Source organism: Mus musculus, chromosome X, assembly GCF_000001635.26.
Source record: "Mus musculus strain C57BL/6J chromosome X, GRCm38.p6 C57BL/6J".
Taxonomy (NCBI): domain Eukaryota; kingdom Metazoa; phylum Chordata; class Mammalia; order Rodentia; family Muridae; genus Mus; species Mus musculus.
Genome location: NC_000086.7, coordinates 153,684,242 through 153,700,171, shown reverse-complemented (window position 1 = coordinate 153,700,171; position 15,930 = coordinate 153,684,242). Strand labels below are relative to the sequence as shown.

General features: G+C 39.0%; 1 protein-coding gene across 2 annotated transcripts; it reads left to right on the top strand.

Moving 5' to 3' along the window:
• The first annotated feature begins 3,785 nt into the window (after positions 1-3,785).
• On the top strand, positions 3,786-15,018 carry Kctd12b (potassium channel tetramerisation domain containing 12b). Of its 2 annotated transcripts, NM_175429.4 has the most exons (3): positions 3,892-4,087; positions 4,494-4,548; positions 10,475-15,018. In NM_175429.4, the coding sequence occupies exon 3, from the start codon at positions 10,481-10,483 to the stop codon at positions 11,357-11,359; it is 879 nt and encodes a 292-aa protein (NP_780638.1). In that variant the 5' UTR covers positions 3,892-4,087; positions 4,494-4,548; positions 10,475-10,480; the 3' UTR covers positions 11,360-15,018. The 2 variants fall into 2 exon arrangements, with proteins under 2 accessions (XP_006528841.1, NP_780638.1); XM_006528778.2 differs by lacking the exon at positions 4,494-4,548 and having other exon boundaries at positions 3,786-4,087.
• The last annotated feature ends 912 nt before the right edge of the window (positions 15,019-15,930 follow it).

The following is a 15,930-nucleotide window of genomic DNA, read 5'->3' as shown; positions in this document are numbered from 1 at the left end:
GCAGATTTCTGAGTTCGAGGCCAGCCTGGTCTACAGAGTGAATTCCAGGATAGCCAGGGCTATACAGAGAAACCTTGTCTCGAAAAAACAAACAAACAAACAAAAAGAAATGTCTAACTAAAAATAGGTCATTTAGTCTCAGAATTAAAGACCACGTTGCTTTAGAATTTGTTGCATACACATTCAATATGTGAAGCAGCCAAAGCTATTTGGTGAGCATATTTGGTGGGCATTGTTTACATGTAAAAACAGTGTCTTAGTTAGGCTTCTATTGCTTTGATAAAGACCATGACCTGGGGAACAAAACTATTTATTTCATCTTCCACTTCCAAGTAACAGTTCATCAATGAAGAAAGTTAGGGAAGGAACCTGGAGGCAGGACCCAAAGCACAGTCCACAAAAAGAACTTTTCTTTCTAGTTTCCTCTCCATGGCTTGCTCAGCCTTCTTTCTTATACAACTCAGGACTAACCTGCATAGGGGTACCACTACTGACAATGGGCTGAACCCTTCCACATGAGTTACTAATCAAGAAAATGCCCCCCCCCCCCAGCTGCCAACTTGCCTACGGGCAATCTGAAGTAGACAAATTCCAGGTACTTCTAGGTATGTGTCAAGTTGACAACCAGGACATACAGTTAAACATATTAATGAGAGAATATTGAATGAATTAATTTATTTATTAGAATTACCAGTGATAAAAGTGACCTGAGATTTTTTTATATGACAAAAAGAAATGTCCCCATATCACTCAGTCTAGTTTCCTGCTTTCTACATGCAAGTAAATCCTCACTCCAAACTGAACCATTTTAAAACTCAGCTCTCCAAAATGTCCATTTGACTGAGAAAGAACTTTTAAGATTTAGAGAAGCTGGGTCCACAAGCAATACTATGTCCAATTTTCTGAGGAACTGCCAAACTGATTTCCAGAGTGGTTGTACAAGCTTGCAATCCCACCAGCAGTGGAGGAGTGTTCCTCTTTCTCCACATCCTCACCAGCATCTGCTGACACCTTAGTTTTTTATCTTAGCCATTCTGACTGGTGTGAGGTAGAATCTCAGGGTTGTTTTGATTTGCATTTCCCTGATGACTATGGATGTTGAACATTTCTTTAGGTGATTCTCAGTCATTCGGTATTCCTCAGTAGAGAATTCTTGGTTTAGGTCTATACCCCATTTTTAATAGGATTATTTGTTTCTCTGGAGTCTAACTTCTTGAGTTCTTTGTATATATTAGATATTAGCCCTCTATCAGATGTAGGATTGGTAAAGATCTTTTCCCAATGTGTTGGTTGTCATTTTGTCCTATTGACAGTGTCCCTTGCCTTAGAGAAGCTTTGCAATTTTATGAGGTCCCATTTGTCAATTCTTGATCTTAGAGCATAAGCTATTGGTGTTCTGTTCAGGAAATTTTCCCTTGTGCCCATGTTCTTGAGGCTCTTCGCCACTTTCTTTTCTATTAGTTTCAGTGTATCTGGTTTTATGTGGAGGTCCTTGATCTACTTGGACTTGAGCTTTGTACAAGGAGATAAGAATGGATTGATTTGCATTCTCCTACATGCTAACCATGGTACATTTACACAATGAAGTACTACTCAGCTATTAAAAACAATGAATTCATAAATTTCTTAGGCAAATGAATGAAACTAGAAAATATCATGCAGAGTAAGGTAATCCAATCACAAAAGAAGTCACATGGTATGCACTCACTGATAAGTGGATATTAGCCCAGAAGCTTGGAATACCCAAGATACAATTCACAGACCACATGAAGCTCAAGAAGACTGACAAATACAGAAGTGGATGCTCACAGCCATGCATTGGATGGAGCACAAGGTCCCCAATGAAGGAGCTAGAGAAAGTACCCAAGGAGCTGAGGGGGTTTGCAGCCCCATAGGAAGAACAACAATATGAGCTAACCAGTACCCCCCCAGAGCTCTCTGGGACTAAACCACCAATTAAAGAAAGTACATGGTGGAACTCATGGTCCTAGCTGCATATGTAGCAGAGGATGGCCTAGTTAGTCATCAATAGGAGGAGAGGCCCTTGATCTTGTGATGGTTCTATTCCCCAGTATAGGGGAATACCAAGGCCAGGAAGCAGGAGTGGGTGGGTTGGTGAGCAGTGGGAGAGGAGAGGGGATGGGGGATTTTCGGAGGGGAAACTAGGAAAGAGGAAAGCATTTGAAATGTAAATAAAGAAAATATCTAATAAAAAGGGAGAAGGAGGAAGAGAAGAAGGAGGAGGAAGATCAAAGTTTGGATACTTCAGTCCTTAGAAGAGAGATCAAAATACCCATGAGCGGAGATACAGAGACAAAGTGTGGAAACAGAGACTGACAGAAAGGACATTTAGAGTCTGCTCCACCTGGGGATCCATTCCATAAACAGTTACCAAACCCAGACACTATTGCAAATACCAACAAGTGCTTGCTGACAGGAGTCTGATATAGCTCTCTCCTGAGAGGCTTTACCAGTTCCTGACAAACACAAAAGTGGATGCTCACAGCCATCCATTCGACTGATCACAGGGTCCCCAGTGAAGGAGCTAAAGAAAGGACCAAAGGAGCTGAAGGGGTTTTTAGCCCCATAGGAGGAATAACTATATCAACCAGCCAGTACCCCCAGAGCTCTCAGGGACTAAACCACCAACCAAAGAGTACACATGGAGGGACCCATGACTCCAGGTGCATATGTAGCAGAGGATGGCCTTGTTGGTCATCAATGGGAGGAGAGGCCTGTGAAGGCTCAAGGCCCCAGTGTAGGGGAATGCCAGGACAGGGAAGTAGGAGTGGGTAGGTTGGTGAGCAGGGGCATGGGATATGGGGTTTTCAGAGGGGAAACCAGGAAAAGGAATGACATTTGAAATGTAAATAAAGAAAATATCTAATAAAAAAGAATTTAGAGAGATGTAGCCCAATTTTGAAGAAATCCATATTTAAATCCAACGATTTCAGTGATGCTTAGAGAGGGAGAAATGCATACACAACAAAATAATTTAGATAAGGGGTTCACTTTTCTAGTTGGGTTTATACCACAACTGGAGAACATTAACGTGGAATTTTTGGAGTGAGGTAGCCTAACATCTTGACTCTAGCATTTAAAAAACAGTTGAGTGTCTAATACATGGTATGTGTGTAACCCCACCCTCCCAACTCCCCACCCCATCCCTGCTCTTTGTTGACTCTGTCCTTTCTGCCTGCAATGCTAATCCTATCTTGTGGGTAATTCCTATGCATCTGGTAAAACTCCATTTAGTTAATCCCCCAGGAAGCCTTCAGATTTCCCTAGATAGCCCTGGAATGCTTCTTTTTTGTTCTTACAATACTGTGCTTTTTCTCATCCATAATAGTGAAACACAGTATGTTTAATTCTTCTCATGAAGAAGTGTCTAGTATTTCTTTATTTTCAGCTCTTAGCATACAATCTGACTTTTAGGATTTTGGGCATTAAAGTAAATATACCTAATATTAAGTTCAGAATCCAACAAATTCTTCATTGAAAAATTCATTCAGTGTGATTGTGGTTGCCCATAGCACAACCAGGTACTCCAGGCTGACACTGAAGGATGTAAATTTCAAGGCTAGCCTGAGGTATGTAAGAAGGCCCTGTTTCAGAAACAAACAAACGACAAGCCCCTTACAAATCATTCATGTACTATGACTGCAAAATATTTACTTGCTCTGCTGTAACCAAGATGAACCAAATTTCTCCTGTCCTGTCACCACTACCTTTGTTTCTCGCCCCTTCCCCCTTCCGTGCCTTTTCTCTGCTTTGCTTTGCTTTGCTTTGCTTTGCTTTGCTTTGTTTTGTTTTGTTTTGCTTTGCTTTGCTTTGCTTTGCTTCTTGTCTGGCTGCAGAATAGAGCGGGAGGCTGGCTGAGCTGGAGAGGAAGTCAAGTATGTCATAGCAGAGGAGGAGGGTCTACAAGACTGCTAGTTTTAAAGAGGAAAACTCAAATCAAGCACCAAAACACACAGCAAGGGAGAGGAAGAACAGAAAGGCATTCCTCTGTGGAGGTGAGCCCTCACAGCACTGAGGCAGACAGGCACTGAAGCTCGATTTGGCAGTACCTGGCTCGAGACTCAAGGTAACTATTTTATCACCCTCCTTGTCTTTTCTTTCCAGTCCATCGCTTCTGGAATTTCAGAGCTTCTGAATTTGAGCTGGGGATAGGCACGTCTGCTGCTTCTCTATTGAGAGATCTACTGTGAAGCCTGAGACTGGAAAGCAGTTTAGAGTTCCAAAAGCAACCGAAGCGCTTTCCGAGGGGGGGGGGGGCGATCAGAAAAATTCATATTGCTTTCTAGCATCCGTTGAATTTTTAAAGTATTTTGATTGGGTTTAATGCTTCTGGGTGCTAACCTTTTCTTTTATGAGCGAACAACAAGTCACAGATACAAGCTAGTTAGAAGCACAAGGGAATATTGCTGAGGCAAAGAATTGTTTCTTAATTCTTACTTGAAGTTGTTTTCTCCCTTTGCTTGCACTTCCAGTTTAGCTGTTAACTACTTTGATTTCTTGGATCTCCGGCTTGGAGCAGCATACAAGGTGGGGATCACTTTCCTAATTTGAATGTGTGGCTTTGTTCTTACAAACAAGTAAATATTTAAAACACATTGGTTTAAAAGAGGAGAGAGACAGAAGCCAAGAGACAGAAAAGAAAGTAAAAGATTCCAGAAGAAAATGGAGGGCGGTAGGTAGGAAAGGGGGATTAAGACATAGGGATTTCAGGCTTAATAAAATAGAAAACTGGCTGGTTACAAAGTGTCTTGTTTTCTTAGAAATGTCTTCCTGCACATTTTTTCTGTCAGTCACATATCATTTTGACGAGCTTACAGTTCAGTGTACTTTGCTACAGCTGACTTTTGTCTTTGAAAAACATGGATCTTGGTTACAAGTTGAATTATTCAGAGGCAGAAAGGGAGCGATACATTGGTTAGTTTCCTTACTGCCTTTAAAACGCTAGAAAAAATAACTCAGTTCTTCTGGGCTCGGTATACAGCTGCTTTTATTTGTCTTCTCTGCAGCCTGATTTAAGCCCTTTATTAAATGTCACCCTATTTACTTCCTCCTACAGGGACTCTTATTTCTTTGATTAACTGAGGGCACTACTAACACACCCTCATCAGCCTCCTGTTTCTTCATGAAAGAGAATAAATGAGACATTTTAGGGTTTCTTAAAAGGCTGCCCTCTGCCCGTCCCCAGACCCCCCACACACAAAGGGGGAAGAAGCATTTCCAAAACTGACTGAGGGTTAGGTTAAGAGAACTCTTTGTGTTTGTTGCTTGTCTGTTTCCCCATAAGCAAAACCAGCTTGACAGAGAACATTGGGCAGGAGAAGGGGAGAAAGAAGTTATGCAGGAAGCTTTGTACGTAGAAAAGAATTTTTACATTGCAAACACATACAAACAGATAAGCGTCTTCCTGCATGTCCTTCTTTACTTCATGCAATGATGTGTGCACAAGGGGCTGTTTTGAACTAGATATGTTCATTATTATAGAAACCACTTCCATTTTCTTTCTAACAGAAAGAAAAAAGTAAATCAAATCAAAACCAAACAAAAACCAACCAACCAAAAACTGCTCACGTATTGAGACTCCTAGCTATGAGTAGTGTCACATGTAGCTTTTCACAGTAACATTTCTATATCTATGTTTAAAAATGTTTGAGAAAGGCAGCAGCAGAAGTTCCAGTGCAGTTCCGTCCTGACTTTTGTTCTGATTTCTTCTCCCAGAATAAAGGCTCTGTCCTTTTGAAAGTAGCTAACATTGTTTTGTTAACACAAGTGGCAAACTGGCTACTCAGCTTGACTCCCTAAAACAGTGCTTCTCAAGTTTCCTGATGCTGCAACCGTTTAATACAGTTCCTCATGTTGAGTTGACCCCAACCTCAAATTATTTTCATTGCCTACTTCATAACTAATTTTGCTACTGTTATGAATCATAAAATAAGTATCTGATATACAGGGCATCTGATATGTGACCCCCAAGAGGGTCGCAACCCACAGGTTGAAAACCACTGCCCTAGATTGATTGTAACTCTAATTCATAGGATTTTGGATCATTGGCTTATAACTGAAGTTTTCAGGTCAAAAGTCTGACTTCTGGCAGCCTTTACATGCTACCCCTTCCCCTCCCTCAGCTATCTTCATATGAGAAAGGAACAAGTAATTGTGAAAAACGAGGGGTTTATTCAGTGCATCCACACTGAGAAGGGGACGGGGAGTTTGTATAAAGGGCAAGAGACATGTATAATTAAGCAACCCTAGTCAAGATGTGGTCTGCTTGACCATTTCAGATCTAGTCCTGTAAGATGTTGTGAAAAAAACCCTACTGTGTGGAAGGAATCAATGTGGTTCTTATTATTTCTACTCCAAAGTGTACTGTTACGGGTTATTCTCCTTTCCTGGTCTGTTCTGCCATTCCTGGAATCCAGGATAATTCCAGAGGAAAAGTTAAAGAAAAAGATTTATTCGCGTACCTTCAGCTAAAGTAATGGAGGCAAACAGATACAGCATAAGGCAGAGACATCAAACGTTCACCTTGGTTTCAGTTAACCTTGTGGGCCCAGTGAGCCAATGCTTTTTGAGCAAGAGTGGTTTCTAAGTGCCTATTTCAAGTTGACTTGTACAGAACTATGTCTAAAGCAACATGGAGAAAAAATACAGTCTTTTTTTAATTGTGCTATAAAATAATCTGTTTGTACATTGGGGGAAAACATCTCAACTTTTGATAGTGTTCTTTTGTTGTTGGTGGTGGTGGTGGTTTTTTGTTTGTTTGTTTGTTTTGTTTTTGAAGAATATCACCTTTTGTATTCAGAAATCTGCAAGATCAATTACATTTCTTTTTCACACATATGTATTCAAGATGAACTTCTATAAATGGATTTCTCCTCATATCTCCTCTGACATTATAACATTCCTGGTATTATTATACCATGTGTTTTTTGGTGATATACTCACCATTCAGTAGTTACTCCAACCTTACTACTAACCAGCCTCCCAGTGATGTTGATCCAAAGAAGTATAATCAAAATTACATTGTATCTGAGGATATATTAGCCACAGGTAGCTACATAAATAAGCAATTTCAGAATACTGTTAAGTGTCCCAATACAGTAATTTCTAAACTGCACAGTAATGTGGAATATAACAGGATGGGGTTAAAAGTTAAACAAGATAGTTCACTTAGGCAGCATCTCAATGGATTGTTATGACCCATTGAGTACCATAAATACTCAGTGGAAAGCAGCAATTTACCACTTTTTCTAAGACAATGCTTTTTAATCTGGGGGTCATGATCCCTTGAGGTTGGATGACACTTTACAGGGGTCGCCTAAGGCCATCTACATATCAAACATTTACATTATGATTCATAACAGTAGCAAAATTACAGTGACAATGTAGCAAGGAAATAAATTTGCAGTTGGTGTCACCAAAATTCTGTATTAAAGGGTGGCAGCATTAGGAGGGCCGAGTGAGAGCTACTCCTCTAAAACAAGCTCAGGAAGCTAACGTAACTAATATCTGATATTATTATTATTTATCAGCTGGCAAATAATGAAGCAACTGCTATATTAAGTACTTATATGACTCATACACAATTTCCTTCTTACCTTATTAATCAGGTTTTTTCTCTCTCCATATTCTGGAAAAAAAATATTGAGGCTCAGAAAAGAAACTACAGTTTGCTCAATCTTACCCAGGATTCGAATTCAAACCTGCCACTTTCTTTTATTGTTTCACAAGAAGAGATGGGTAGGAATTGAACTAGCAGAACAAATAAAAATGGCATTACAAGCGTACAGAATCATAAGTTTTAGTCACATGAACATGCAAGTATGAATGTGCTTAAGGAACTGGGTATAGGTTCAGTGTGGCTAATGCCTCCATTTCTTCAAAGGGAAAGAGAACTGGGATTAACCAATAAAGAGCAAGGGAAGGGCAGCTACCGCATGGAATTTTGGAGGCAATATTGTTTCTTCATTTTATTTTCTCATAGCTTTCAGATTCATTTTTTTAAATTTAGTTTATGTTATTAACATGTGTTCATTGTGAAAATGGTGAATTACATTCTGTGGATTTTCATATGCCTTATTTAATATGAATGCTTTTTCTTATCTTGACTTTAGGGAAGTTTTGATAGAGATAGCCAGAGTCTGCATCTTAGTAGGATAGTTTTAATTCTAGTGTAAACAGAGACTGAAAAAAATAATCCCTGGAAAGAAGTTAATAGACTATGCACCTGCTTCTATCTGGGCAGTAGGAATTCCAACAGTATTTACCTCATTGGATTGTTATATATAGTTAACTGAGTTGACGCAGGAAAGGAGATCAGATGAAGAGTTGCATGCAGTATTTTATAAATGTTAGGTCCATTTACTTTCCACATTATCAGTATAGTAGATGAAAGTGTAGGAAACCCTATGAGTGCAAAGGTAAATGAATGCTTGACCACTTCTATTCTTTATTGGGAAAATCAATTGTTCTTAGCAATAGGATGAATGTCTGAAGGATGAAATAAGGCTTGTGAAGAAGGGGGAAGAACAGGTCTAAGTAAGGGCATATAAAGAAATAATAAATAAAAAAAGACACATCAAAAGCAGCCAACAGTGACCTACACATTTTTTTCGTACATATACATATTAGCAGATATAATCAAAAGGATGAAGTAGTTAATAAATCCGTGGTCTTTTGCTTGAGTTTAGATAGCACCATAACTATTTTCTAGTTTATGTTATGGCAACATTTTATCACCTGTTATTTAACAGTTTGTGAATAATAAAAGTCACCACTTCATCAGTCAGGAACCATGTCCAGCACAGATGCCCTATATAGTGTTAGATATTCTTATCATTACAAAGGAGATACAACTGGCTTCTAGTTTTGAGTTCCCATGTAAGAGATTTGGATTTGATATATAGGTAAATTGGAACCATTTAATTGTAGTAAACAGAGAAGATGTCATAGCAGCTGGTCTGGTAGCAAACTTAAGAATTTCTTATGTTGGGCAGTAGAAAAGATAGATGTGAATGTATAGCAGCCAGAGGAAGACAAAGCAGTTGGGAAAGTGTTATGTTAGTGAACATTATAAATTAAGTGTTAGTGGTAATAATGTGTATCCAAGAGGCATCACAAAGGAATAGCTTCTAGTTAGTGACAAATATGGATAAGAAAGAAGGATAAGTCATTAAAGATGACTTGGGATTTAGATTTTTGATGTAGCTGACATAAAATTGTGGTTCTTCTAACAATAGAAAAGTTTATAAAATGCGATCTGTTTGGGCTGGAAACATAAAGACAAACAATAAATTCGATTTAGAAAAAAAAAAAACTTTCACATACATAAAGGTGATTTTCAACCTGCTAGAATCAAGGCGCCGCCAAAGCAGTGAGCAAGGAGCTGCTAATAGGGAGCTAAGGGTTAGAAAACAGGAAGAGTCCTGTCTTGGAAATCCAGAAAGCATGTAGAGGGATGTGTACTAGAGCAGGCAGTTAAAACCAATTTGGACTGAAGATGCTGGAAGTGATTGGATGAACATATCAGGGTGTTATCAACAAAAGGTATTTGAGTAATATAGGATTGAGAGTGAAAAAAGGGAGGAAATATACAGTGTAATAATATAATATATATTCAAAACCATACAATTCATTTTGTAATGATACACACAAATGAAAAGATGCACACTAAATGGACTGACAGGGTTGTTTGTCTTGGGGTCAAGGACAGGAGAGTGAATGAGCTGAGAAAATAAAGCAGAAAAGCAGAAATGTTCCAGAAAGGGGGTCTTGCATAAATTGCAGATAACCTGCTATGAAATGAGAATTATTGTCTGATGCAGGGGCATTTAGGGCTGGGGTTTTGCTCAGTGGAAGAGCTCTTGCCTAGGGTGATAGAAGCCCTCAAAGATGGGGAAAAGATTGCAAAGCCAAACCACGAAGGCAGTTTTATGCTGCCATTCTCACGTTAACATAGTTAATGAATAGATGATTATGTTTTTACATGAGTTTATATTTTCTTTTTTCAGTAAATGTGTGTATGTATGTTTGTGTCTGTGTGTGTCTGTGTGTGTGTGTGTGTCTGTGTGTGTTCATACCATGGTCAGTATGTGGAGGTCAGAGGATAAAATTCAGAAGTCGGTTCCCTCCTTGCACATTGTTGAGATGGATTCTCTCTGGTTTTTGCTGTGTTACACACTCTACACTAGTTGGCACATGGCTCTCTGGGAAATTTTCCTGTCCCCACCTCATATAGGCACCTGGGATTACAGATATATGGTACTGAATCCATGTTCTAACATAGGATCAGATGGGTCATTAGGCTTACATGGCTAGTGCCTTATGTGTTGAGTGATCTCCACAGCCTTGGGTTTCTTGATATACAGACTGTGTGTATGCAGGAAATGAATGTTGATGAATATAATCCCCATACTATATACATTCTTGCTCAAAAGTAATGTTTTGTTCTTTGTAGGTCAACATGGCCATGCCAGAAAAGTCAAGTGATGTCAAACCGACCGAGGAGTGCGGCAGTTTTCCTGAGATTATTGAACTCAATGTAGGTGGCCAGGTGTACATAACTCGCTATCCTACTTTGATCAGCATTCCTGGTTCCCGGCTCTGGGAAATGTTCAGTGTAAAGAATCCTTGCTCACTGATCCAGGACAACAAAGGGAGATTCTTCATAGATCGAGATGGTTTTCTCTTTCGCTATGTCCTAGACTATATGAGAGACATGCAAGTAGTGCTTCCGGATCATTTTCCAGAGTGTGGCCGGCTCCATAGAGAAGCAGAATACTTTAAGCTGCCAGAACTAGCCAAAATGTTGGCTCCTAAAATGAACAAGCTCAACTCAATTGGAAATGACTCATGTCCGATTGATCTAGAAGAGCTCTCACCCAGCATTGACACTACGTTCAATTTCTCTTCAACCAATAGCATTCATATTAGTGGCCCTGATAATCCCATGGTTCTGAGAGCTGCCCCTGGTTCTGAGCTCAAGAAGGCTGGTTTCATCACTATTGGCTATCGAGGCTCCTATACTCTGGGCAGGGACAGCCAAGCAGATGCCAAATTCCGCCGTGTGGCTAGAATCATGGTATGTGGTAAGATCTCATTAGCCAAAGAAGTGTTCGGAGACACTCTGAATGAGAGCAGAGACCCAGATCGCCCTCCAGAGCGATATACTTCTCGATACTACCTCAAATTCACTTTCTTGGAACAAGCTTTTGACAAACTAGCTGATGCTGGCTTCCACATGGTAGCATGCAACTCCACTGGCACCTGCACTGTCACACATGACCAAACAGATGACAGGATCTGGACCTCGTATACTGAATATGTTTTCTATCGTGAGTGACAGTTAAAATCACTCAGAAAATACAAACCCTCAAACAGTCTCTCTCCTCTGTTTCCATGCCAACTGTCTCCTTTAGAAATAGACACATTAATCACTCTAGGTTCGTGAGTGTTCTGTATAATATTGAGAAATGCCACTTCTCTCATCATAACTACTTGAACCTTTGTTGGTTTTGTTCTTATACATCATTGCAGTCCATCTGTCTATCTTTTTTGGACTGTGGAGTGAAAGCTGTGCATCAGTATAGATAGTAGAGGTAAATTTCTGGAGTGAATGCTATTAAATATAACCACTAAATTACATGTTTTGAGAACTATTAAGCTATGACTTCCAAGTTGTTTCTCAGTAATAACCCACACTGAACTTGATTATGTACCTTGCTATCTGTATTTGTCTACATAAAATCCTGTATAGCTGGGCTGAGATTATAATAGGTAGTGTGAATGTGCTTTGCAGATGTTTTACCATGCTTAGTGGAAAAACTTGACAGCACTCCTCTAGGAGGTTCATAGAAAGGTGGACCAATTCAAGAATTATTAAGGACTTTTGATAGATGCTAGACAAACAATTGTATGACTATTATTCTCAGTAATAAAAGGCTTAGCACTCAATTTGCTTTTGCATGAAAAAGATAGTAAGGAAGTATTTCATAGCTATTACCTCAGTCATAAGTAGCTGTGCCATTAAAAAAAAAAACTGTCCTAAAATACCTTTCACTAGAATTAAATGCAAATAATGTAGGGAAGAAAACAATGGATAACCTTGCTTTGTGTAAGTATATACATGTATTATAGTGTAGTTTCACTAGTCAAATAATTAGCTGTATTTATCCATTGTTAACTTGTTTGTGTTGGTTGATGCTGTGAGTGTGTGTTTTGCTTTTCTAGAGGTGGGGATGGGAGAAGAGGAGAAGAAAGAAGAAAATAACTATAACAAAACAAAACACCTGAGATTTATCATCTGACTCCCTGCCAATGTCTTTGTAATCAATCAGGTTGGAAGCAAGAATTTATTCTTAGATGAGAACATTGGGGACCTAAGTGAAGGAATTATAAAAGACCACGAACTAGTCAAGAAAAAGGGTTTTAGGGCTCATTTTAGAGGATCGTCCTCACCTCTGTAAAAGCTTTTAGCAATCAGGTGGTCAGGCAGCCTTGTCTTTTCTTTCTTCTGTCCTTAACATGCGCCATGCGCCTTTATTGCTTGCATTGTCTTTTAACGCCTTTTCTAATCAGGTCTTTTTAAGTTTCAAAGAACTAAAACTCACGTAAAATGGCTTGAGAAAGAAAAAACTGTTCATATGTCAGTGATGTGACTGTGTGAGCATTTTAAGCTCACCTTTTATTTAATCTTTTTTTCTGTTGAGTTTAAAGGAAATATAAACAAATTAAGTCTCAGAGGATCTGGGGAGCTGTCAATAATTGATATTCTATCTTCTCTTTCAACGGCTGTATGATTTTCTTGTGGTCATCTTCAAACCTCATTGATTCCATATTTCTCCATGCCATTCACATTCTTTCTCACAATTTATAGGAGACCTAAACAGTATGCTAGCCTTTCAGTGAACGTCAACTCCCAGGCATATTCTCCATATTTAACTTCTTTTGTTGTTAATCCCATTTTCTAAATCCAAATTATCTCTGGTCTAAGACAGAAAGGCTGAGTGGTTGGTAGCTCTGTGGCTTGGACAGACAGTTATTCACATTACTACATGGATTATCACATAGTAGGCATACAATCAGTACAGCACTTCAGATACCCTCTGGTCACTAAGTCCTTTAGAGATCAGTTGAATACAGAAATTAAGATGCAGCACATTTTAGATGCTCTTAAAGAGATGTTCCACATTTTATTTTTGTACTATTCTCATGGTTGTTGTCATTTCCATGCTCTCCCTATGAAGTGAAATCTTTATATTAGCTTACCTTTCTGTAGGTACATTTACTAGCCTTAGCTCCTCTGGCATGTTTCAAGTATTACCAAAGTCTCAATTGCCCCATCTGCCCAGTAGATAAGTGGTCACCATTTATTTAAAGTGGTGAGTTAATATATTCCATAATACCGAAAGTGAAGTAGCTGTGCCCTGGTGACTTACTATGTGATGTAGTTGTCTACAGTTTGATCTTTCAGAAATATGGCTAACTTTTTAAAATAGAGGACTTATAATACCATTTTTATTTTTTACTCTGTCATCAATTTCCATTATTCTTGGTTCAAGATTATTTCTGAAACACTAGTCATTTGCTATTCAAATGACTTTCTTTTCCACTCACAAATAATTTAATGGAGGAAATAATGAAAAGAAATATAAATTCTCTGGGGTTTGCTGTGTTAAGTGCTAAGAAGGCATAAAACAGAAAAATTCATAGACTAAACAGGAGGCAGCTAAGAATGTGACTGAATATTTGAGCTCAGCTGCCTTAGGTTTTTAGTGAGAGAGGTGCTCATCAATAATCACACTTAGAGTTGCTAAGTTTCTTGTTGGCAAAAGAAGAAACTGACTTTTTTAAGAAAAAAAAAAGCCGTAATTGGTTCAAAAAGTTCTGAAAGTATAGAGAACCATATCTGATGTTACACAGCCATGAGCAATATCCAGAATTATTGCTTGTTAGTGGTAATCTGCTATGATTCTTGGGTATTTGCTTGCTGCAGCTTGTACTATCTACATTAATGGAATTGTACACAAATGCTGAAACCTCTAAAACCTCTCTCTCTCTCTCTCTCTCTCTCTCTCTCTCTCTCTCTCTCTCTCTCTCTCTCTCTCCTCTCTCTGCCCTAGAGATGTTGTACTCAGAAGCAAATTGCTGTAGGTTCAGAATACCAATACTCTTTAGCTAGACTTGTGGCTCCCAAACTTTAGTTTAGCTCCTTAACCGTAGGTGACTCTGTCAACCTTTTGTTACCATGCTTTTCAGCCCCTAGAGTCTCAACTCCTATCTTCAACTTATCAGAGTCTCTTGCTGCCTCAATACATCTGCCTTCCTTCATAGTGATACACTATCACACTGTCTACCTTCACTTTCTCTATGGAACTCTTAGTTGCCTCTTGATATTACAATTCCAATCTTTGGGAACCAGGGTTCTTAGTTAAGGGTGACTCTCTAGAATGTTGCTATCACCTCTTACTTGTCATTGCCACTGCCAAGGCTAAAAAGCAAAATATAAATACAACCTGTTCAGCCTTCTCTATGAGTACAAAATACCACAAGCTGGTATATAGACTAATCACTGTATGGCTACACTCATGAAATTTCAACAACGTGAACAGCTGAACAAGCTCAACACAATGACAATACCAGTTGCCATGCCTGACTGGATTGGGGAAATCTTACAAGGCTCATCACCAGATGAAGAACTACAGGCAATTAATGGCTGCTAAGAGAGGCAGAACTAGTCTTCTTCAGGGACAGAGCCCTGATGGGTTATTCAATCCCAAATACTAAACACAAATACATACGACCAATACTAAATGGACAGCAGAGTGTATTTCTTTAAACACATGTGTATGTAAATAAATATATATGTAACAATCATAATTAAAAAAGACATTGTGAATTTGAGAGGGAGTTGGGAGGAATTGGAGGAAGAGGGGTGGAAATGATGTAAATACAGTACTCATGTATGAAAAAAATCAGAATAATAAAAAGTATATAAACCCAGTCTATTTAGAAGTCATTACTGAGCCTAATGTTGTAATACTGGAATGGGAATGTACAGTATACAATAAGAAACCTGTCAGGCTGTCAGAGTAATCTAATATATATAGACTGAGTGCTCTACTGTGACAAGACAACCAGTGACAAGGGAAGGGTCTGGGTGCTGTCAATTGAGATCAAATCCCACCCCTCAGCTTATTGAAAGAAGTTAAAAATATCTGGGCATTGTGTCACACGCCTTTAGCCTATGCACTGGGGAAACAGAGGCAGGTGGATTTCTGTGAGACCAGCCTGGTCTATTTAGTGAGTTCCAGGACAGCCAGAACCTGTCTCAAACAAACAAACAAACAAACATGCTACAATAAAGACCCAACACAAAAATAAATTCTTCACAGTATCGAATAATGTTTGTCTATCTACCTACCATCCAAGTGTCCTTATAGATGGAATTGATTCCTGAGCTCGGTCTCTACTTTCATTTTTTAAAGTATTTCTTTTTTCTTTTTTTCTTTGTTGTTGACAGGACCTCACCATGTAGTCCTGGCCGTCCTGGAACTTACTATGTAGACTAGGCTGGCTTCAAACTCACAGAGATCCACTTGCCTCTGCCTCTTAATGTAAGAGTCCAAAAATTACTGAAGGAAGACCCCAAACTCAGATAGTATGCAAAAAACAAAGACTTTATTCTGCAGAAACAACCAGCATGTGGGATTAACCATTCTCTAAAATGGCAACCCCAGACAAAGGCATGCAGGCCTTCTTATAGGAAACCAAGGGAACTCTCTAGAAGGATTAGGTAATCTAAAGTTTCATTGGTGGATACTAGGGGTCATAGGTGGTCAGTGGTCTACATTCCTATGTTATGAGCATTCAACCCATCTGATAAGATAGGGCTGCCCAGCGCAGATGGTCCAT